Raw genomic sequence first — 24,380 nt, 5'->3', positions numbered from 1 at the left:
TCGCCAAAATAAACTTCGTTTGCTTTTAAAATGTCAATTAACTCAGTTTTTGATTTTTTTAGAATAACACTATATTCCATCGTAGTCTTGCTTTATTATAACTGTTTTGGGATATACCCCACACCTGATTTTTGTAACAATTTTATATATTCTTTATTAACGATGTTTCTCCTTCAACTTCTCGATCCCTTCTCTACATTCGATATATCGATGATACTATCGTTCATTCTTAAATCTATTCAATTAATTCTATCGATATTTAGTTATTTAGTATTTACAATTATATACAGTTTACAAATAAAACAAACATTTTGCAAGATGATATGTTGCAAATATTATTTGTTTTTAAACAGCTCAATACTCTAAGAATAAAAAATACTACATTTTAAATACCAAAGAGGGTCACCCTAAGAAAACGTAAACAAAACTTTCAAGGAAATGGACAAGCAACAACTTACGCCGGATTCGGAAAACTCCGGCAAGAAAGACGCAGTAAAAAGTGCAAGCATTCCGAGGGATGTGAAACTAAAGCTGCAAAGGCAACTCAACAAGCAGGGCTACTCTCAGCAGACCTTGCTGGAAGCATCAAAGCACCGAAATCGAAACTATTCGACCGCCGTGCTTGGTGAGTTCCACAAATGATGTTGCAAAAAGTAATAGTGCATATCAACGATCCTTTCCAGAATATGTGGCCACCACGATTGGCAGAAGCGAGGAAATGGTTAAGAATTGCGACTCAGTTAGCTTAAGCAACATTACTCAGTGGCTGGAACTCATGAAAAGCTCCAAACTCTCGGAACTCTGCGAATTCGAAGCAGCCGCCGCTGTGAACTCCATAATCCAAAATGAGACAAAGCCATCGCCAGAGGAACTGAGTGGCATTGACTTGAAGTGGGAATGGTTTTTATTTAATTTATTTGTATTTGTAATAATAATGGTAATGCTTCTTTCAGTGAGGCCTACAAATTTCTGGAAAACGCTTTGATGGGCCAGCCGCAAAAGAAGTTGAGTGATGGCACCAAGGCATTTCTGTCCAAGGAAATCGAGGTGAGCAGAAGGGCTCAGCTTTTAAAAGTAGTTTCTAACCAGAAAATCGTGTCCTAACAGCTCCTTATAGAGGAGGCGAACACCGACGAATCCGACAATGTGGCACGCAGCATGGGACAGCGCCTGTATAACCACCAGAGCTTGGATTACATGGAGCAGCGCCAAAAATGCAGCTTGGATCCACTTTTCCTGGACGAGAAGCTAACGTAGAGGGTAGAGTGTAATTGAGTACAGCGCATTTATTCATTTCCACACATTTATTAAACATTTAAATTCAATTTTTGTTATATACGTACATTGTCACACGCATTTGCACCATTCCATTTTCAATTAACCATCGATCCCATGTTTATACATTAGTATTACTATGCCAAATGCCCCAATCTTTGTACGTATTAATATTCGATAATTACACTCATAATTAAGTACTTGACTATAAACAGTTTTAGCACATTTAAAATCTAGAATTCCTTTAGTTGTACACAATTACTTCGAGTAGTGTAAGAAAAAGTTGTGGGTCTTTGGCCTTGGATTCTCTCAATTGCATAACATTTATTGTGCATGATTGTTTTCAATAGTTCGGGTTGCCAATTAGCATTGCATAGACTAGAGTAGAGATAGGTAGTTTAGTTTTGGTTTTGCTTCGATAAGCTTTGTTTTAAACTTTAAGAGGCATAAAAACAGTTGAGTGCTGCTTGACTCCCATAGCATCACAATAGAATCACAAGAGACAGAGTTGGCTTCATTTTCAATTCGTTAGAGGATCTAGGATGGTACACTTACGATAACATAACGTACATACGATCAGAGTTACATACAAATTCGAATACAAATATAATACCCTTTAAGTTTAACCGCAGTTACTCTCACTAAAACGATCTTCACACAATCAAATGCAATTCAATAATGTACATAATATAACTCTTAAATGTTCAGTTCAGTCCAGTTTGAGCTTTTGGTTTTCCCCTTTTTGTTTTATTTTGTTATTAATTTTTTTGTTTTTTTTTTGTGTTTTTGGTTTTAGTTTTCTGTCTTGTCACGTAAACATTAATTAAAATTAAGTAAATCTAATTATGTATACGTACAATTAAACGCTAGTAAACCATATCGATATGCTTGTCTAAGATGAAATAAACAACAAATTCCGACCGAACAAAATGCAAAGCAGTTTCAGGTGCATGGCAAGGATATGCTGGAGTTTGAGGATCAGATTAGCTGGCATTAACCAAATGCAGATCCAACGAATCAAACGAACACAACAACGTATATAACTTAAAATTGTAATTGTTTTGTTAGTTGATAGTTGGTATAGAATAAGTGTCGGTTGAATTTTGATTGTCCCGTTTCCGTTCGTGTGTTTCAGAGAATATACATATGTATATCATATCATGTAGTAAAGTAGGTTTTATCGTGTCCCAGGTAGAGTTCGTCCTGCTTTTGCTTGTATACATATATAAATTCATATAATTTCGGTTTTCTTTTCTACACCGCTAAACATAGCACAACAATAATAATCGCTTTAATTGCCGTTTACGTAATGAATACATCTATGACATAGGTGAGTCTTCACCATATAAAGTTTCAAGAGTTTACCATATACCATTTACCATTTACCACACTTTTACGCATATAGCTGCCCAACTATACAAATTGACTATAAATGTGAGATTGAGTTTTGAGATTTGAGTTTGAGATTGCATTCGGGAACAGCGGCTTCTGTAATTACTGGTTCTGGTTCTATTACGGATCGGTGGACATTGGATCGGTGCACCTTGGGTTGGATTCGTGTATTCACCTTAGTAGTAGTTTTGGGTGTTTTTCGAGTTATTTATTCCGGTTGATCAGAGTGTGTATATATATTGATGGATTGGATGATGGGTGGAGATATATATATTTATGTGGGATTCATCACTATAAAGCGCAGGCGGGAACTCTCGAGGTTCTTGGCTAAAAATAAACTTCCCTTTCGTATTCGAGGTTATTCATATTCATTGGTTTTTTTCTTGTTTTTGATTGCGTTTGCTGTAAAGCTCTGTGATAAGTTTGATTTCTATGGTGCTAGGTACGATGTATGTAGGTACACGATTCTCTCTCGCCTATTTGATTGCATATTTATCATTGAAATAACGTTCTGATTGATGTTAGCAAAATAAACACACAATATATGCTTGCTTCTTTATCCCGTGCAGTGTGATATGGTTTAAACTAAGTGAGTATTTTCGTATGATATAGGCGAGTTCAATGACACGTAGAGGTATATTTGACATGTTTTTTGTTTTGCCTAGCGTAAACATTCACAATAAATATATTCAAGAATAGTTAGGATTTCTAGGAATTGATTGCATTCTGCATAGTGTTCATATGTTTTTTATCTGGATTGTGTGTTTTTTTGGTGATTGTTGGGTTGTGTTTGACACTTTTGTTTTTGATAAATTACAATTATTTTTGGGATTAATATGTTGTTTTGGTCACATCAAATTTGATTGGCTAACAACATTTAGAGATTCGACTGAAAATACTTAGTTATGCTTGCGCTTGGTATACGTTTACAATTTTCATAATTTCATATATAGTATTTATGCCGCTAATATAGTATAAGTTGATTACTGGTGTTTCATAAATGGACCGAAATTGCATTAAAAAGTAATTGGATTCTTTTGAATGTATTTATCTGATTGCGTTTCTGTATCTTTAGTTACGTCCGGAGAATAGTTGATACTGTAATAGAGTTGTTGCAAGATAAATAGACCATCAATCTGGTTGTTCGGCTTCAAACGATTTTCAAAATACATACATAGGCTATTGGTATTGTTATTGGTATTATGTTATTGTTACACAATTAGGTATTATCTAGCTACTGGGCAAATATATTGGGAACTGCTGAAGCTACTTGGTTTCGAAGTATCTCGCACTCCGTTACGGATATAACGTATATTACGGGTATTACGAATACGGGTAAAACAGCAAATGATTGGAGACAAGAAGAGAGAAGGGGGCACACACAATACATTGGTATTATAAAGATTAGAATATAATATATATATGTATTAGCAAAATAGATGGGACTAACATCGGGTTCGGTTGTCATGCATCGATTCGATTCTCGGGCTTGGATCCTATTTCCGGTATTGGCGGGTTGGAGTTTTATATCTGGATTATCTGGATAATCTGGGATCTGGTGTACACATACATATATAGTATATATATTGGGTTCAACTGGTTACGCAATGCAAACTACGAACATCTAATTAGGGTCCACTTAGGGCTAGGTGTACGTGTCTGTGTCGGATTACCACCGGATGTGGGTGACTACAAAACTACTACTAAGGTACAATTGTGGATGAGTGTGGGTGTTATCGGGAGGAGTTTCCGGTGACCTCTCGGCGACCTCTCACCTTTCGGAGCTCTCTGGTTGACTTACACGAGCATTGCTTGTCTAGGTATCGGTAGCTACTCTTCATCGATCTCATCAAGTTAGTTATACTCGTACAATGTATATCGTATGTATATATTCTTTAAGATTTGTCGCACAATCTACACACTACGCACTTGGAATGCGAGAACCTTTGAACTCTTAAGGCACATTTCGAAGTAGAATCATAATCATAAGTAATAAGTACGGCGAAAGCAAAATAAAAATCTCAAATGCAAAAGCGGGGTGTTTTGGGTGTGTTTTGGGTTTGGGGATCGAAGGTCAGGGGTCAAAGCAACACTGATTGTGCAATAGCCAAGTGTACATTAAACAGTTACAATAAATTCGCATAAATTCGACTTAATCGTAGTAGAGTAAAGTACAATACAAATGCATATAAAGATCTGGTAAGTCAGTTAACAGATTCATATAGTTCAGATCGATATAGTAGTAGTAGTAGGTATGCACGAGAGCGGGTATAGCAGCCTTCTGAAGCCTTCAGTGTCAGTCAATCAATCAAGTTTACACATATGTGAGTATGTGAGTATATATATATTACAATATCTCCGTGATCAGCAGCTTAATTCGATTTGTATTCAGCATTCGTTCTCTCTTTTGTATATCTCATTTCTCTGTTGTATTTTGTATTTCCAGAATATATATATATAGTGCAGTTCAGATGGGCAGAAAGTAAAATGGCAAGTCAAGTAGTACAGATACATTCACAATGCCATGGAAAACGTCAATTCCAAAACACTTAGGAACACCACAGATATTGTACAACTGGATTAAGAAAACTCATAAAATTGCAGGCGCATGCATTTCAATGGTTCTATATATTCTATTTCATCTTCGCTCGTTTTAAGTTTCATTTACAGAAAAAGCATTTGTTTCACCTATGATTCAGCACTTCGTTATTTGTTTAGTCCAGTGAAACCTAAACTGAAAAATCTTAGGAGCAATTTCTCTTATCATGCATTTTGTGTTTAGATTTTTGCGGAAAAGGAAGCATATCTAACTGTATTGGTTTAAATTGGTGATACAAAATTAGAAAATTTAGTTTTTAAAATTAACATACAAGAACAAACTAGGAAACCATGCATAATTTTTTTTATGAACTTCGAAAAGGGCAATTTTAATTTTTTGAACCTTAACAAAATTAATAGAATAGAAGGTAATAATAATAAAAATAAAATACCTTGATTTCCACAACGTACACGAACATAACTGTGTTGACTTAAACTAGTTGTCTAATGGTAACTATCCTATCATATCATATAACTGCGAGCTTCAACTAACTACCCTGCGGGAAAATGTCCTTAAAGCTGACACAAGTCCGATAAATTCAAAGTGCAGGTGCTTAGGCTAAACTAGCTGGTAATGTGGGCTTTGGCAATGATAACACTATCGCTGGATTTACAAGCACGACTTTCAGGACGACAAGGATCAAGGACTTGGATTTAAGCACACAAACATGCAGTGTTTGTATGTGGATGGGAAATTCTGGGTATTCTCTGAATTTTCATATTCCAATGACTTCAATTGAATTTGACAATTTACGTGGTCGTTATGGTTTTTGCTCTTATTCGTTGCTGGGCAGGGATTTCAAATCAACAACTAAGATAATTAATAATATCAATCAACAATAAGGATAAATAGTAGCTGTTAGTAGCCAATTTGGGCTTTGTGATGGATAACTCTGTTACGTTTTTTTGTTTAAGTAGATATGTTTCAACATTAACACTTATGGTACATACAAATACAGGACTTGAATAAATTCTCCAAAAAACAACAGTTGTGTACTATTAGTTCTATAAGTATGCATATCAATAATCAATATTAGTTAGATAATTCGTAATTGTATTGGTTTTAGTATCAAGATTTGCGTTATTAGTACGTATGACTAGGTTATAGTAGGTCTCACATAGGTACGATCATTCATTGATTTGGCATATACGAGTATGTCTAGTTTTTTGCTACATTTTACCCTCTGCCCCTCTTGCATTATTTGATTTGCTTCCATTTCGTGTATGGCACCCATACATATATAGTTTCGATCTGATTGTTTTTTTTATCTTTGCTTTTCATTGACATGGCCGTTTAGTTCCGTGGCGGATTGAGATTGAGATTCATGCTCCGCAGCTTGGCCTTGTAACGCACATTGTTGAGGCTCTGATTGAGATTGTAGCCATAGCTTTGGGGCCCGTAACTTTGGGGGCCGTAATTGTAGCCGGTATTGTAATTGAAATTGCTGGTGCTGGCTGAACCGTATCTGCTGGAATCGGCGTTGGCCGTAGCCTCGCCGATTTCGTTCAGATCGTATTATTGACTGAATGTGATATTGAGTGACGGACACTTTCGGACGTTGCTGTGGCTGTGGCTGTTTCGTGTGCCATTTACCCGCAACAGCGGCACCGGGCTAACCGTCCCGGATACGGAAGTTAATTGTCTTACCATGCCGGATCCCAGCTGCTGCAGTAGCCCCGATCCGGAGCCGAGTGGACCCGATGACAGGACGGTGGACTGGCGGCGTGACCTTATCGACTGCATGCTGGATGAAAGCAAGAATGGCACACTGCTGGAGGTGTTCGGCATGGAGCCACCCTGTTTTTGGGAGTACAATAAAGGAGATTTCTTTGGAAGATTAGTTGTGGCTTGTCATCAAAGTGCATTGCAATTTGCTTTAGCGGATGCGTTCGGGATCGAGATTATACATATAGTTATAATCACTTTTGGTTTCTGTGCTATGTACAGGTACAGTCTGCGATGTGGGTGTGTGTTGGCTGAACCCAGGCCTTACCGACAAAATAGTATACATTGAGCTGATGGTGCAACGAACCAACAAACAATCGAACAAACCAACAAACAAACCAACAAACAATGAAACAAAGCCAAACTCGAACTCAATCAATCAACGGACAGGAGAAGGTCGAATCATAATACATTGATACTAACGAATTGCAGAACACAGAAATGTCCAACTGAATGTGAATATATAGGATATATATGGGGTATATTGGGTATATAGGCGGGTGGGGGCTTGTATATATGTACATAAAAGGCTCAATGCGTTTGGGTATTTATGCATATATTCCAAATCAAATTTCGCCTCGCAGACATGAAAGGAGTGGGCGGGGCAAATGAAATGAAATCAAATTACATTAACATAAAATTTAATATCAGCATACTGTGTGTGTGGGTGTGCGTCTGTGTGTGTGTTTGCCGATTGCTTGTGTGTGTGCGTGTCTAGACCTTAAATAGTTGAGAGCCAGAGAAAATAGGTAGTGAGTTAAAGAGACTGGAAGAGAAAATTAAATGGAAAATTCTGAAACGAAATTATGAAACGTGTACTCACGATCATGCTCCGTGCAAGCTGCGAATTTTTTTATTTTTATTTTTGTTTTTATTATACGTATTTTCGATTTTTGTTTCAATTATATTGTTTTTGTTCGTACATGAAATGAAGAACGGAAATATACACACATGAAATAAACGCAGTCTTGTGTTTTGTGTTTTCATTTTACGGCTGAATACAGAAACAAGCCGGTTTAACATCAATTCACAGCACTGTTGCTCAAAAATTCAACAGCAAAAAAGCCACACAAATCGGACTTTCCAATTGTACTTTCAAATGCTTTCGTCAGACAAATACATATAGTATATATATATATATATAGATATAGTGGTGTTAGTGTTCAGGTGTACGAGGTATTTGGTGTTTCATTTGTTTCTTTCTGATACGAACGCAACATGAAAAGAGTCAAATGGAAACGAAATCAAATTAACACTGAGCACGATCAGGACATTTAATGAAGAAGTATAGTATAGTATAAAGTTTATAGTATAGGTATAGTATAGTATAATAAACCTAAATTGTTGTTTTATATGTTTTATATCCCATCGATTGTATAAGTTTCTTAGAGTCTATCACTCAATCAATGACTGTTAATACTATTCTGTTTTCATAAAAAAATATATTTTATATTTTCCCAATTTTTTAAAAGAAAACTGATATCTATAAAACGAATTTGTTGTTGAGAGCAAATTAAATCTTAAAGCGAAAGCCCTCAAAAGTATGCTACAATTTGTGTACACATTATTGAACTCGCACCATTTGATTGATTTTTCCTCCATCAATTTGATTATTTCGCTGAAAAGTCATTCATTCATCAAATTTACATTGCCAAACTTTATTATTTCGATACTCTCCCCCACTGAAGACACTTCGTTTATACTTAGAAATAATAATAGAATACGTTGGATAGGTAAAGAACATAACAAGAACACCAAAGACAACAGAAACGGAACAAAGTCGACTGCATTATATATACACCGCACTGGATATTAGCATAGGCTTTTATTTCGCCCAATCCCAGAGTGACAGAGGCAGAGAACGGAAGTACAGGCAGTATTAAAGTTGAAGAACAGGACGCTTGAAACTTGAAACTCAACGAGAACCACACAAAAATAATAATAATATCGAAAACTGACAGAGATGAGTACATGTAGAGGAACAGATAGCAGCAGCGCAGCAAATGCACAAAATATACCGAATTCAAAAACGGAAAATTATACAAAACATATGTGTAATGTAAATTTCGAAAATAAAACTTGTAAAATATTCTTGCAACAGTTTTTCCATCCAAGTAACAGCACAAGAACGATAACGAGTACGAGAACGAGAGAGTTGGGCAGCAAGTCAAATTCATATTCAAACGCAGTTGCAGTTGCAGTTGCAGTCTCAACAATACGAGCACATATCGAGAAAGGCCAGCGAGAGACGAGTGCGAGCGAGCGAGCCACATAAGCGGAAACGGAAACGCATCCCCTGGCTTCCGTTCGCCATTTTGGCCGGCAATCGGTGTGTATGTGTGTGGGTTAACAGGACAGAGAGTTGGCTTTGAAGTGCTTTTGGAGACGACAGCGATAACAATGAAACGACAGTTAACAACTTGGCAAGACAAAGTCCATTTCGATGTTGGCCCAAAGTGCTGCCGACAAACGCCCACAAGAATGGCAAACGAATCGGTTCAGATAGGCCTGACTTGGTTTTTGGGTGGTCTCTTATACCCTTGAATGGCTTTCATTATTGCGGAACAAGGCTTTAGTTTTGAAATTATTAGTGCAAGTTTTCTAAAAATAATATACAATGATATATTCATTTTTGTTGATTTTTAAAACATGTGGAAGCATTCTAGTAGATTAACACAGTAGTAGCCTATCGTAGATATATAATTTTAAATGAAATGCGATTTTTAGAAGACAGAGCAATTAATTAGTTTTGATTTCAATAACAGCCTTCAAGGGTATCATATCTTCGACCTGGTCGAAGCTCGCAACGTTCACTGTAGAACCGCATTCACAAAACTGGGATTGCTTTGTTTTTTAGACTTACAACATAGACCGAAGTCGATGGCACCGATAGACTCGATCCAGAGCTACCGCGGGCACCGTACTATATTTATTGGATGGAGAAAGAGAATTCGTGGCGATCACGAAGACACCGAAAGCACCGTAGATTGTTTATATTATATTTTAAATTTTTGTTGTAACGTGTTTAATTGATCGGTTTTGATCGGGGCGAGATAAGATATAAGAGAGTGTGTGTTAGAGCATCTGTGATATGTATACTTCGCTGCGGTTACGGGGAGGAAATGAGCTTATACATAATCGCATTCATAACTGATCAGATCGGAAATGAAAGTACCAAACAAGGAGAGAAAACTTAAACCCAGAACGGAATGTTTCTTGTTTGGTTTTGTACATAGTCATGTGGGCGATGTTCGCATTGAGAACTGAGAACTTAGAACTTTGAACTTTGTAACTGTAGACTGTAGTAAACACGATAAACGCTATTCTATGCGCTATATGGCTATATGGCTATATATATAATAGTAGTAATAGCAGTAGTATACAGAGTAGTTCGGCGGGCACATGAGCTGCTGGAAAAGCCAAACCAAGGAAACAAAGAAGCGACAGGGCGCACATAACGAACATCAAATAAAATCTCAATGAAAGTCAAATAATGGTAAGCCTTTTGTGGCCGACGCTGTGGCCAATCGAATGGCAAACGCGGAAAATAGGGCATAAATAAATCAGAGAGGCACGGGTGAAAAAACCACAATAAACAATGGCGGCCACAAAATGAATGGCAACCAAAGGGGACAGCAAAAATAAAATCCAAAAATCGAAACTGAAACTGAAACCAAAAATGAAACTGAAACCCTGTGCCGAGCCAGACACAAACAACTTACAGTTGGCGGTGACAAATTGATGGTGGATCCCCGGCGCTCCTGCGGCCCAATGCTCGAGTGGCGTCGAGTCGGCAGCCCGCTGCCAGGAGTACCGCCCGGCGAGGAGGCGCACGACGGAGCTATCCGGATCTTGGGGGTCATCAGCGTGTTGTCCGACAGTCGCCGGTTGGGGAACACGTTGCCCACGCGCAGGAAATTGCTGTCGGGCGACGAGGGAGAGCAGCCGAACCACCAGCCGCCCAGCATGCCGGAGCCTGCAGAAGAAAAAAGGATACAGTACACGGAGAACAAATATATATAAATATATGTAATAAATAGAGAATAAATGTATGATATTTATTTGATTTTTTAACGATTTTATATTGGATTGCTGGAAAGTTTCGCTAGGAACCTTGTTTGATATAGGTTGTTAGCTTGTATATATATTGTTTTAATTAGTAGAATTGTTTCACCGTGTGCCTGTGCAATTTTTTCGCTTATATGCTGTTTTTCACCAGATACCATCACGCTGACACACCAGGCCGTGTGCTTTGGGGCTAATTAAGTCTAATAATGGTCGCGGTCAGGCCCTAAAACACAGGCACGTACCTTGTGATGACGTCGGGACCGCAGTCAGAGCAAAAAGCCGACAAACCGAAAATTCGAGTCGCAGCCAACCAAGGATTCCGACGCCTGGGATTCTGTCACTGCCAAGGACATTCGCACATTTTGCGGTTGCGGCCGCTGCACCTGACTTGGCCCAACGGGTAGCGGGTAGCAGGGAGCTACCCACTTCCATTCCCATTCCAAGCCAATTTGTGCCGAGAATGATTTACTTGAATTCATGGCAATTGTCAAGGTTGCATCAATCACTTTGCATTCACTGTTAAATTAAAGTGGACCTTCGTGGTTTTTGGTTAAAGAGTACTTTTAATATACTTCTTTACTTATAATAGTAGTATTATTACTTCCGAAAATATTAATAATATTAAGAATCCGCAGTAAAGAACAAGTTTCTTGGGCGCACAGGTCGTATGAGTTATATGAATCAAAAGGCAATAAACCAATTAATAGATTGACAATTTGAAACTAAAACTTTTAAGTTAGCTTTCGTTAGTTGCGGTAAAATTGAATGAGAATATTTAAATATTTTATCATTTCGAGTAGTTACATATCATTTTTGTTCAGGCTTTAAGAGATTAAGATTTAAGATTTGAAAAGCCCTGATTTGCAAGCCTTTTTTTTTGCTGCTTTCAAGGATTAAACAACTTTCGACATTCAGAATTCATGAATGCGGTCTGACCTTGTTTGTTCGTAATTTTTAAGTGGCAATATGCAGCAGCAATAGACGGGTGGTAAGGTGGAAGTTAGCAAGTGGCAGGTTTGAGGTGGCTCTGATCCCAGTGGCAGTGGCAAAATTTTCAGCGGGTGCAGTGGGTGAGGGTGAAGTAAACTTGGCTGAGCTGCCTCGTGTCTGCCGGCGATTGGGGCCATCATAATAAATCATAATTATGTCGAAAGTTCATTAGGCAGTGCAGCCTGTGTTTCCATGACCGATAATAGCCGGCTCCGGGCGGTGCTTTTGATTTGCATGTTCATCATTATAAAATTATCATGGCCAGGATAATACAATTAAATAACCGGCACAATGGCCGTCGACCGTCGAAGGAGCCCGGCTGATTAGTGGCCAGAACAAACGGCTCCTGTCACGTTCGATGACTATCAAATTGAAATCACCACGAAATTTCCAATTACACATGCCCACAGGCGGCCACTCACTCAACCGACAAACCAAGTGGGCCAGGAGTCCTGAACATTTGGCCAAATCTATACATGTTTAAGGATACCCATAAGTCTTGGTAGCTACATTCTGTGTACTTTTCACTAGTTTGTGCATTAATTATGAATGGGGCATTAGTAATATGTATTTGCGTTCGATTGTAAGTTTGCCTAATTTATTATAAATGAACCAGATATATTATTTCCACGTATTTCTGTATTTAGTTAGCACAAGTATTGTGTATATATCAAACTTGTGTTACATGGCCAAATTCGAAACACATATTGTAAGACAACCTATAAATTCTTGAATAATTCATCTCGTTGTCTATGTTTTCTATACCCAGACTAAATTCAGCCAGACTAAATGTAGATGTCTATATTTAGAACTCGAAGGATCCACTCACCGCCAGAGTTTTTACGGGCCATGTCCTCGGCGCTGGACGTCTTGCGTTGATCTATGCGCAAGTTGGGAATGTTGAAGGGTGGCGCATTCATATTGTCCGTGGAGAACTGGTGACGCAGGGTGCGGTGGCGTTCCGGCGAGGCCATCGACAGGTTGTCCAACTTCAACTTGTTCCTCTGCTGCCGATCGATGGCCTCCAGCATTTGCTGCAGCACCTGTAAACACCATGAACACCATTAGTTGGGTAACTTTCAAGCCAAAGTAACTACCCAGGCATACTTACCTCCAGCAGGTAGCAATATTGCTCGAAATTGAGTGAGGGATTCACCGTGTGCGGAATGAGCAGGGGCAGCACATTGGTGGCCATCGTCTCCACGGTCAGTCCGTAGGTTTTGTCCACAAACAGTTTATGGTAGATGCCTGGGAAGTTTAATTGCAAAAGCTTATTACTCGGCTTTATGTTGTTAACAATCACTATAGCTTTCAATGTGGAAAGTATTTAAACATTGCTACCTAAAGAGGAGTTTATGGATTAAGTCATGAATTAAGCAAGTAAAAAATAAATTATACGCATTCAAAAGTAGTTAAGTGTGTATGACTCGTTTAAATCTTATAAGTTAAACTATTCTGTGCAATCCCACTTAAGTAAATTTATAAACTTTAAGAAAACATTCTCAAACAATTAACTCATATCGCCTGTTTGTTGCAAACATAGTATTTAAACCACAAGCTCAATTTATTACTTAAGATGCAGTTTAAAGGCACGTTTAATCAATCTTAATTGAATGGAAAATCCCAGTTTTCCCCCAAGCTTAAGAAACATTGAAAGTCATCTCAATGAAAATATTTGTCGCACTAAATCAGTAAGTAATCAAATCCGTTTGTTTATAAAATAAAGCCAACCATCTGTTAACAATTAAGCTCCCCCTTTTTGCAGAGAACTAAATCAAATTGTCAGCCTGTGGGAAATTCGATCCAAAGTAAATCTCTGTGGGCAATTTGTATTTATGCATGCTAGCATGCAGATAAACTCGTGTAAATCTGCATTGTTCGCACTGGGCCAATGGGGAAAATTGTGTTTCATGCACCTTAATTAGTTTTCGATAATGGCCTAAAAAAACAACAACAAAACTGAGAGTGTATTGTGTGTCAACTTACGCACAGTACGCATGATGATATCGGGATCGGGAATGCGAATGTTCGCCAGCAGCGGCAGAACCTCATCCATAACCTGCCACAGAGATGCGATGATATATGTTAAAATTGGATTCCGGAGGACTCACCTGTGCCCGCTCCATGCGGTCCATGACTCGCTCGATGCACATCAGCACGTTCTGCACAATCTTCGGATCGGTTATGTTCTTCTCGAACACCTGCTTCACCTTGGGCAGGACCATGCGGCGTATGGAGAGCTCATCGATGCTATCAAACACATTGGCCACAGCCACCACGGCGGCGCTCTGTGTGCGGAATGTAAAATATATTAATTAAATATTATTAAACATACATGGAATATACCAATTCATAAATGTGTTTTACACATTAATATAAGAAACCATTTAAAGTCAGTTTTTCAATTACACAATTTCAGCACCTAACCGATGGGAATGCTGACTTTTCTGGTTGCCCAACATTTTTTCCACATTTATTGAATTTGAATTTCCCTCCCCCGCAAAGAAAATGCAAATTCACTTGCTTGGGCACTTTTGTGCTCTGAGTCAGCTTCTGAGTCGCAGTTAATTAAGAAATTGCTGCCGTAATTACACAACCAGCTCTCCGCCAACCCATTTCCATTTGCATTTCCCGGAGTTCTGGGAGTGATTTGCATATCCGAGTGGAGCACTCACCTGCACTTGTATCGTGGAGCCGTCGAAGGAGTAGAACAACATGGGCATTATATCTGTGGTGACATCCTCCGGTTTCGTCTTCTCGATAATCAAATGCAAATTCTCAAGTATTGTGACGCTGGCCTGAATGGATTTCGGTGTATTGTAGATGACTCTAGGATACATCACAGATTTGATTAGTGTGCAAAGCCATTCTCAACGATATATATCACTTGGAAATTACTAAATATAAATGCGTGTGAAAAGTTTTCTTTTCTCTCTCATGGCCCGGGTGTCAATAAGCGTCTTACAAGTGGCCACAAAGTTTGTCGCCAACTTTCGGCAAAGTAGTGAACTCTCTGGTGCGGGCCTTTGTGTGTTTTACTAATTTATGTACGGCTCACCACCAAAGGTGAGCACTCCGGGCTCTCTCCCTGCCACGCCCCCTTCTCTAGGACCCGGAGAAAGTTTCCCAGTCAAGCTCTATAAATTACAATAAGAACTGTCGCCTGTCGCAGTGGGCGCAATAAAACGTCATGAAAATTGAATAACATAAAAAGAAGTGTCGCGAAAGTTTTTCAATTGTTCAAACACAAAAGTTCTCATCGCTAGACAAGAACAGAAGGGATTCCAGATGAGAAATGACACGATTGAGAAACTTTTTAAGCCGGACTGTCTTTAGTAGTATCCATAATATGGAATAGAAAGGATCCACTTGTTAACTGTCTAAGTGGCTGCCATTCTGCTGCCTTTCAAACATTTTTCTAAAGAAGTAACTAATGCTTTGAATATTTTTACAATTATTATTCATTTTACCTGAGCTTTGAACTGCAGAGAATGCTAAAGAATTAATTACGCTTGTTTTATTTCAATAAAACCTTTATATTCATTGCTTTTCGATTTGTTTGAATATAATATAAATAGCAAAACGTATGTATATATTAATTTCTATTCAATGCAGCTCTTAATTCCCTGTTTTGCAACCAATGAATTTTAAATAAAGCCCCGTCTGACCACTATATTTATTTTTAAGAGCCTCTTCGGTCGCGATAAAGACTGAAAGCTGGCTTTTTATTTGTGGCCTGACAGACGGGCATTCAATAGCATTGCCCTCGTTTTCCAATAGGCTATAAATAAGACTACTTACTTCATGGTGGCCGCCATGAGGGTGTCGTACTCCGTGAGCGTGGCTTCCTGGACAAAGAGCATGACCGGCTGCAGGACTGCGGCAAGGACCTCGTTATTGTTGATCTCGGACTTGAGCATGGGCCAGATGTTCTGCCACCAGAGTTTCTATGGACAACAAACGACAAATTTGAAGGCGAAATGCGGGTAAGTCATTAACCAGTCTATGTCATTTCAATTGCCAATGCTAAACCATCATTAGGCGCCATCAGACAATAGGCGAAATAAAATAAAATAAAATAAGAAAGAAAGAAGTGACAGACTCCTTCCGTTCGTAACTCAATGGAAAACAAAAGAACAGTCGGCAACATTTTTGCAACCGACATAAAACGGCTCGTAATTCACAAATTGTTTGGCCGTAAAGCGCTCAACTTGACGCCATTAATGATTAATGTGCTGCCAGTTTGTTGGCCAAAAAATGTTCGTCCAACGGACTGCATCCGTTTCCGGTGGACAGAAGTGGCTGAGCTACTGGACCAACTTACACGTGGTATCATCGGCATGGCCTCGATCAAGGTGGTCTTGTAGAACTGGGACTTCTGCTGCGTGTCCTTCATGTTGACCACGTCCAGGAATTTCAGAGCGTTTATAGGCGTATCGCTGAGAAACACGAAATGAAAATACGACAACATTAATTTCAATGGCAACAAATTAAATTTCCTTATGTCCACACTTTTTATGAAAATGTATAAATACGAAATAAGAAAATGTTGTGCAATTGCTTTAAGTGCTTAATTGTAGCGCGGATTAGTTGGTAAATGGCATCAATTAAACATTAAGCTGCAGGCAACACCGAGTGGAAATGCCACAGGAAAACCCACAAAAAATAAGCCAAAGGCAATATTTATCTCTGTGCCACTGAAATTAAAATATTAAGTCCCCGCAAAACCGACGGACTGGCGCCACCAACTTTCTAAAATGGAATTCGAAATACTTTTCATTGTTATGTAAATCAAATTGCTGAAATTTAATTGCCAAAAAGTGTTTACTTTCGACCCGCATTGGTAATCATTTTCAATGCCCGTTTATCAGGCACCAAACAGCTGAATGCCGTAAAATTTCAACAAATCGCAAATAAATGCGAGCATTACGACGCTGTTTCTAGTTTCGCTCGGTTAAACAATGAAATCAAATCACATTGCGTATACGCCGCGTGGACCAGTTGATATCGCTTCTCTCTCGGTTGTCGACTTAATCAGGGCAATCGACCAAGCGGAAAAACTCCATTTTAAATCACCTACTTGAGCTTAAATGGAGGAAAGTTAGCTTGCCACTGATTGCCAAGACACTCGAGCCATTTGCATACGCTGCTAAAAACGCAGAAAATGTTGACAACATTTAAATTAACTTCAAAGTGCTGCCACCAACCTGACTGACTAACTGACTGGATGACTAACAACGACAAAGGAGGCGGCACGCGGATAAGGATGGCATGGGGATGGAGATATGGAGATGTCGAGATGACTGAGATTCTGATGCCGTTGGTGCTTTTCCGGTGGAGCCGGTGGAGCAGCCAGGCAAAACTGATGGAGCAGCATGCTGTTGCCTTCCCTGTTGCCGCTGACAGCGCGTTTAGCTGCGTAGGTGGTAGCAGGGGGTATATGGGTTGGATTCCAGCGCACATAATTGTGGCGAGTAATTAGGACAAATAATAAATAAAGATAATAAGTCTAGACAGTTTATAAAACCATAAAATACAAAAATAAATGTACATTTATAAATAACTAACACATTTAATATTAAGTATTGTAAGCAAGTTTATTTTAGAATTTAATCAATAAAATCAGACAACAGAGTTTTTCAAGTTTAAGTAAGAGATCCATGAAATGATTCCTTACTAGGAAACTAGTTCGGTTTAAGCAATCAGGTCAGCAAAAGCAATCAGCTTTTGTAAACGAGTAAGCTGAATAAACAAGCACCATCTTGACCCATCCATACTCCATGAAATTGCTTTTATGAACAGCCAATGAATGTGGCATCAATTCGCAGTGCAATAGCAGCAGCATTACCACACAATTGCCAACGTTTTGCGCTGCTTTACATTCAATCCACCTATGGGGCATATATCCTGCAGACAGGATGCGGTATTCCCTAGCTGATCACTGATGTACTTCATGCTTCGGTTGCTCTGTGCAGCCACTTCAGTCGCCACCTCTCCATTGCCATTGCCATCTACATTGCCATCTCCATCGTCTTTGGCTTTGTTTGTCTAAACGCGGCACGTCGCCGTCCCCCCTTTTTCAGATCTCAATGGGAGGCAGGGCAACGCAACAGCTGCTGTCGTCATAAATCCCAGAGTCAGTCAGCTTGGCTGGAGGAGGCAGTGCCACTCCAGCTCAACTACCACAGCACAATCAGCTGAAAAGCAGCGACGCCTTACACTCAGAGAAACTTGAGGAGCTCGCTACTCTTACTCAATAAAAGGTTATTATTGTGATTAAAGTCGAAACATTTATGGCTTCAAAAAAAAATGTATGTCTTTTATATACTTAACACCTATCACTCCTATCGTCATAATACTAAATTAATATACGAGAATTCTTCAGCTCTTAAAAATGCTGGCTTTTTTATACTATGAGAACATTTCGGTTGCAAGTTTTAAAACATTATAGGTACTTTCCAATAAGAGATATAGGAGCACGGACTTTGATTGTATTATTTGTTAAAATTTCTAGATAACGCAAATTCTTAAGTGCTGAAATTTTTTCAAGTGTTGTGACAACTCAGCGCACATTTTATTTACCTTAATAATCTATTACTTTTGTATATATTTAGAAAAAGATCTCGAATTTAGCAGCACTACTTCATTAATATTTTCCTAACTTCTTACAATAAATTTTTCCCAGTGCACAGCTACTATTCGCTTTGCATTGTGTAGGTCTTTCAGGTCTGATTACCGCTCTCATTTGGCAAACAGACGTAATTAAAGTGTGTGCGTGTGTTGGTTGGTAGGAAAGGCGGTAGAACGTGGCAACTTGGGGGAAAAAAATGAAACCTTCAATTGAATTTCAGCTACAGGTACAAATTGGCTTAGAGATTGCGTGTCGCCGGGGTTAGGAAGTGTGTGGATGTGTGCTCCCAACAGGTGTCAATTTCATTTCAAACACAAACAGAAACAGCAACAGAAACAGCAACTTTGAACGCAAGTGGGCAAATTGGCACACAGTTTGCAGTGCTTCCCGTTGCTTTGCCATCTTAGCTGGAACTTAATTAATTTGGCCACTCACATGAAGTACTTGATGAGCTGCAGCAGTTGGGCGGTCGGTCTGGCGGTTGCATCTCGACTGGCCATCCGCGAAGTGGCCTCCTGCAGGGCAATTGGCAGTCTGGGCATCAACTTGTGGACCAGATCATCCAGCTGAAAACGGGGAAGGTGGAGATTGAGATGGAGATGGTGAGGGATGATGGTGCCAAAAACTCTTCATAAGCATAAACGAAACAAACTTTGCCACAACATTGGAAACCACTTGGGTACTTTCGAAAGCTACAGCCAAATGCTCGGGACAGGACGAAAAGTTTTAATGACTAGCGCCCGCGGGATAAATGCTGCTGCTGCTGCTGCTGCTGTTGAATCCTGGTACTTGGTACTCCTGCTGCTGCTCCGTCACCTGTCCGCACAAGTGGCAAAATAATTAGAGTTTCAAGTGGACTTTTTGATTACATTTGCATTTGACAAAGCTGCGAATCTAATTACAGCGCGCAAACAAGCCCATCCAAGCGTTTTGCGTTCAGCTCAAAAACTTTTCATCCATCCAATTGGCACTTGTCGCTGCCCCCTGAAAGTTACCAAGCTTTTCCTCGCTTCCCTTCAAGTTCATCGCTTGCCGGGCATTCAGAAATTAGAAATTGTTTACCCACCGTTTCCATTTGCTTGGCATAGTTGGAGGTGGAGTTGCCGGCCTGTATCAGTGGTCTGCCGTTGTTGAAGACCGCACAGATCACCATTCCCAGCGAGAACATATCGCTGAGCAAACTGCACTTGGACGTTGACTGAGTTTCGGGAGCTAGTCGGGGTAGATTTTAGAAAAAAACAGAGTAATAGTTTTATGACCAATTTCAATCAAAAATTCATGTTTAATAACACTTGAGTAGGCAATCTACTAAATCCAAGCCAAAGAAGTAGACATGACATATCATTGGTTTTGACCCATATTCCCTAATAGATGATGCTTACTTCTGCTGACTTGAACAGAACAAATTAAGAGGCCACAGGCCTTGGTCAATCTGTATTTACTCACCCATAAAGTCGAGATTCGGCTGGGCCATCTTGGACACCCGATTGCTCCACGGCGGACACGGAATGGAGCTGTTCAAATCGTTCTCGTTCATTCTCTCTGCAATCCGAATATGTGAATATGAATACAAATTGCTGACCTGGCCAATCCATTTCAATTTTGGACTCCTAAGCCCAGACCAAGATCGCACTCACCCACATATTCCATGCCGGCCAGTTTCCAGATACCGCGCTTGGTTATTAGTATAGAAGATGGACACACATTGCGATGAATTACGTGACCGGAATAGTGCAGATACGCCAGTGCCTCGGTCAGCTGGAAAATAAAGAAAATGGTAGCAAATCGCTTGGGTCACGCCACCTGTCCTCCTGATTTGCCGCGCAAACAGCAAGGTGCCACTCACCTGGAGAAAGCCATACTTCAGCTCCATGTCCAAGAAATTGTATTCCTTGGCATGGGCCGGTCGCTGGGGCAAGGTGTTCGCCGCCGCCTGCGCCTGGGACGCAGCTGCTCCACCCGCCGCCGGCGCCACATTGGTCGCCTCATAGGTTTTCGACTCCTACACGATATGAAATTTGCGTTTAGAATTTTTAAACAATTTAAAATGAATCGCAGGTGCTCAAAGTCAATTAGAGCAGGAAGTACATAAGTACTATTAAATTATTCTTAGAATTTATAGGTTTATATGCTTCTTATATAACTGCATTGAATTCACTAGATAGGTATAAAATTATAATAATTAATTAAAAATAATTATAATAAAATAATAATAATTATAGGTATGTAAAATAAAGATAATAATATTAACTTTAAATCTTAAAACAACACTTTAAGCAGAAAACATAAGGGGGATCTAATATCGCCTCGACAATAATAGCTAAAGTATTTTACCATCTAAGTTTGTAAATAAAGTTATTATTATAATTCATATGTATATTAAACCTACAAAAATCTTAAAAAATATCCCAACGTCGAGAGTTAGGGCCAGATCATGAAATAAGCTAGTCGGATGTCCCTAAATTAGTTTCATCCTCGGTTTGGATGGCAAACTACTTTCAGCTCAGGACCTTTAAATTTCCATTCAAAGGCATTGCATTTGCTGATAAGCCATTCAAATCTATCGTGTTTCTGCTGCTTTCACGACCTTGGCTATTTGTTTTTCCAATGGATTTTCCTTTACCAATTTTTCGATTGTTATACCCGTTACTCGTAGAGTAAAAGGGTATACTAGATTCGTTGAAAAGTATGTAACAGGCAGAAGGAAGCGTTTCCGACCATATAAAGTATATATATTCTTGATCAGGATCAATAGCCGAGTCGATTTGGCCATGTCCGTCTGTCCGTCCGTCTGTCCGTCTGTCCGTCTGTCCGTCTGTCCGTCTGTCCGTATGAACGTCGAGATCTCAGGAACTACAAAAGCTAGAAAGTTGAGACTAAGCACACAGACTCCAGAGACATAGACGCAGCGCAAGTTTGTCGATTCATGTTGCCACGCCCACTCTAACGCCCACAAACCGCCCAAAACTGCGACGCCCACACTTTTGAAAAATGTTTTGATATTTTTTCATTTTTGTATTAGTCTTGTAAATTTCTATCTTTTCGCAAAAAAACTTTTTGCCACGCCCACTCTAACGCCCACAAACCGCCAAAAACTGTCCTTCGCACTTACACTAGCTGAGTAACGGGTATCAGATAGTCGGGGAACTCGACTATAGCGTTCTCTCTTGTTTTGTTTGTGCATGTGAGTGCTTTGCGTTTTACCTTTTTTGCAATTTTCAACGTAATTGAACTCGAATCGACTTTCATGGAAACTAAAAACTATGCAGGAGGTTCTGTTCTTTCGGTTATTCTTCAGCTGTTTATGTGGGTATACGGAGGAGCTGTTGTTGATTCGATACGAATCTAAACAGGCGGGATACAGTGCGTTTCAACACTATAAGGAGTTTTCTAAGCAAAAAAAAATAAAATCTTTATAATAAAAAATACTGTTTAGGCAAAAGATTAGCCTTAGAAACGTGTACTGCAAATAGTGAAAACTACTTCTTCTTTTCTAACAAAAACTAAATGACCAACGAATATCCACCGACAGCCCAATATCGTAAGTTCAACGCCTAACTTTTTGTTTATACCAAAATTAATTTGAGTTAAGCAACTAATATAATCCAATATCGTGGCTGAAACCACCTTTAAGTTGTGACACGCACGATGAGTGAGTGTGTGTGAGTGTGCGTATCAATTTCCGAGCTGTGCGGACCAACTGAAGCTCTTTATTGACTCAATCTTGGCAGCGTAAACTTTCCCACACACACACGCACACATTCACAATCGCAATAGCACACTCACACAGTCACACACAGACACAGACTGGCCGTGTGTGTAATTCGATTTAGTTGTGTGCGAGAGCTGGCGCTTGTGTTTCTGTCATGCATACCCATCAGTTGGCAAGTTTTGCACTAACCACTAGCCAAGAGCCACGCCCCCTGCTTCCCATGCCCCGCCCACTGTGCCATTGTACTGAAAGTCAAACTATGCACTTCGCTGGCCTGCAGAAACTTTAACAAAACACAGGAGCGAGCAAAATCCACTGCAGCAGCAGCAGCAACACCAAAAACAGTGCCACAATCAACCCAACAGTCTAAACATTGTTTTGCTCTGCATGGGAAATTCTAGATGAACACCCAGTGGCCGTGGACTTGCACTGCGAAAAAATCTATGTAACTAGTCTGACTCTGGTGCATAAAAACGATTTTTGATGTATGCGCAAAATAATACAAGGAATAAAGAAATCAATAAAATAAATAGAGATTTAATACTGAATATTTGTTAATCTCAACTGATCAACTAAAATATTTGTTGACACAATTATTGTAAAAAAACAACTAATAATTAACATTTAAAGTGTGTCATTCTGGGGTAAACGTGCATATGCAAACACATTTTTTTCTAGCAAACAGAAAACAGAAGGTTTAATGCGATGACCTATTCATTTTGTTCCGTGTGCGAGCAGTAAAAAGCGTAAACGGGCAGAAAAAAGGCCTTAACCAATGGAGGACTGAAAGGCAGCCGGGCGACAGCACAAATTGCATGTCCGTGTCGCTGTCAGCAACTCAAACTGCCAACTGGCAACGGACAACCGACAACGGACAACGGACAATGGATAACGGACAACGGGCAACTAAAACTGTGGCCAAAAACTCACGTGAAAGGCCAGGACATTCGAGAGGCTGGCGAAGATGGGCTCCGAGGCAAAGGCCAGCGTATCCGCACTTTCCTCGACCGTGTGATAGATTTGTAGTATCTGCGGGGCGAGAACAAAAACCCAGAGGGTGCGGGTATGAGAGGATCTTACTGGAAAAGTAATTATCGATTGGGGGCGGCAGCGGGGGAAAGGGGGGCGCCGAAGGTCACACTCACCCGCGGATGGCGGAAGCGCTCCAGTGTCTTCACCGAACTCTTTAGCAACTCCGTTATGGTCTCCTTGCGACGCGGCTTGTGCATCTTCTCCGCAATTTTCTTCTCGAATATAAACACCGAACATTCCTGCGAAACGGGGATGCAATTACGTTAAGAAAAGAGTTGCAAGGATAAAGCGTGTGGTGTTATCCTTGCAACGTTACGTCCTGAAACTTGAATCAAAAAGTATTTGAAAGTGGCATGAACTTTTATATTTTTAATTCCACAAGCTTGGCTTATGAGAATCAAAAATCTGGGATATCCCACTTGAAAGCTATATATTTTAAAATTAAGCTTGAGGTAGGACAAATATTATTTCTTAGATACTTTTTTGATAATCCTGCCAGGTAAAATTTAAAATCACTTCAAGAAATTTTAATTGAGTTGTGAAATATTTTGTGGGGTAACTGTTTGCAACATCAAAGGAAACAAATTAAAGCGTTCCCAAACGCATGTTATTGATTTCTTGAAAATTCCCTTTTCACCTTAAAGATGAAACCCACATCGCAATTTGGCCAAAAATGCCACTGGCTTGAAACACTCACCTTGTTGTCGCTCTTGCGGTACGCATCATGGATGCGCCACACCAATTCTGGGCCGGCACAGGCCACCGGTTTGCCGATTTCGAAGTACTGCGTAATGGGATTGCCATCGGCGACTGCTTGAGTGGCTGTGGAGGCGGCCACGTTGGTGCTCTTGAATTTGGCAAACATTGTGCCGGCGGGCATACCATCGATTAGCTTTGAGAAGACATTCGAGAAGCTGCCCTGTCGCTTGGGTCCCGCCTGGATGGGTGCGGTGCCG

At 39.7% G+C, this 24,380-nt stretch overlaps 2 protein-coding genes across 9 annotated transcripts; one reads left to right on the top strand and one right to left on the bottom strand.

Moving 5' to 3' along the window:
• Window positions 1–289: 289 nt before the first annotated feature.
• LOC6533561 lies at window positions 290–1,507 on the top strand. Its single transcript, XM_002094235.4, has 4 exons — window positions 290–625; window positions 684–891; window positions 954–1,047; window positions 1,108–1,507. The coding sequence occupies exons 1-4, from the start codon at window positions 439–441 to the stop codon at window positions 1,255–1,257; spliced, it is 639 nt and encodes a 212-aa protein (XP_002094271.1). The 5' UTR covers window positions 290–438; the 3' UTR covers window positions 1,258–1,507.
• Window positions 1,262–24,304, bottom strand: LOC6533560 (SCY1-like protein 2). 8 transcript variants are annotated; one of them, XM_015194661.3, is made up of 19 exons: window positions 24,122–24,304; window positions 23,538–23,663; window positions 23,323–23,421; window positions 20,527–20,682; window positions 20,318–20,438; window positions 20,127–20,222; window positions 19,747–19,892; window positions 19,116–19,246; window positions 16,374–16,488; window positions 15,851–15,996; window positions 14,725–14,878; window positions 14,161–14,337; window positions 14,036–14,108; window positions 13,161–13,297; window positions 12,879–13,092; window positions 10,714–10,967; window positions 9,855–9,914; window positions 6,914–7,093; window positions 1,262–3,765 (listed from the first exon to the last, which is right to left on the bottom strand). In XM_015194661.3, exons 1-19 carry the CDS (start codon window positions 24,302–24,304, stop codon window positions 3,739–3,741), a joined length of 2,595 nt encoding a protein of 864 aa, XP_015050147.1. In that variant the 3' UTR covers window positions 1,262–3,738. The 8 variants fall into 8 exon arrangements, with proteins under 8 accessions (XP_015050147.1, XP_039230314.1, XP_039230312.1 ...); XM_039374380.2 differs by having other exon boundaries at window positions 1,262–7,093; XM_039374378.2 differs by lacking the exon at window positions 9,855–9,914 and adding an exon at window positions 7,815–7,832 and having other exon boundaries at window positions 1,262–7,093.
• Between the last annotated feature and the right edge of the window lie 76 nt (window positions 24,305–24,380).

This window comes from Drosophila yakuba, chromosome 3L, assembly GCF_016746365.2.
Source record: "Drosophila yakuba strain Tai18E2 chromosome 3L, Prin_Dyak_Tai18E2_2.1, whole genome shotgun sequence".
NCBI lineage: Eukaryota > Metazoa > Arthropoda > Insecta > Diptera > Drosophilidae > Drosophila > Drosophila yakuba.
The sequence above is the reverse complement of the archived record's forward strand: the minus strand, read 5'-3'. Positions and strand labels throughout refer to the sequence as shown.

Coding starts and splice junctions, on each gene's coding strand:
- LOC6533560 (XM_039374380.2), bottom strand. CDS start 24,304: ATGCCCGCCGGCACAATGTTTGCCAAATTCAAGAGCACCAACGTGGCC. Junction 13,298..14,035: donor TATCATCATGCGTACTGTGC/GTAAGTTGACAC, acceptor TAAACTTCCCAG/GCATCTACCATAAACTGTTT. Junction 9,915..10,713: donor TCAATTTGTCACCGCCAACT/GTAAGTTGTTTG, acceptor CAATAAATATAG/TACGGTGCCCGCGGTAGCTC.
- LOC6533561 (XM_002094235.4), top strand. CDS start 439: ATGGACAAGCAACAACTTACGCCGGATTCGGAAAACTCCGGCAAGAAA. Junction 626..683: donor CTATTCGACCGCCGTGCTTG/GTGAGTTCCACA, acceptor GATCCTTTCCAG/AATATGTGGCCACCACGATT. Junction 892..953: donor CTGAGTGGCATTGACTTGAA/GTGGGAATGGTT, acceptor TGCTTCTTTCAG/TGAGGCCTACAAATTTCTGG.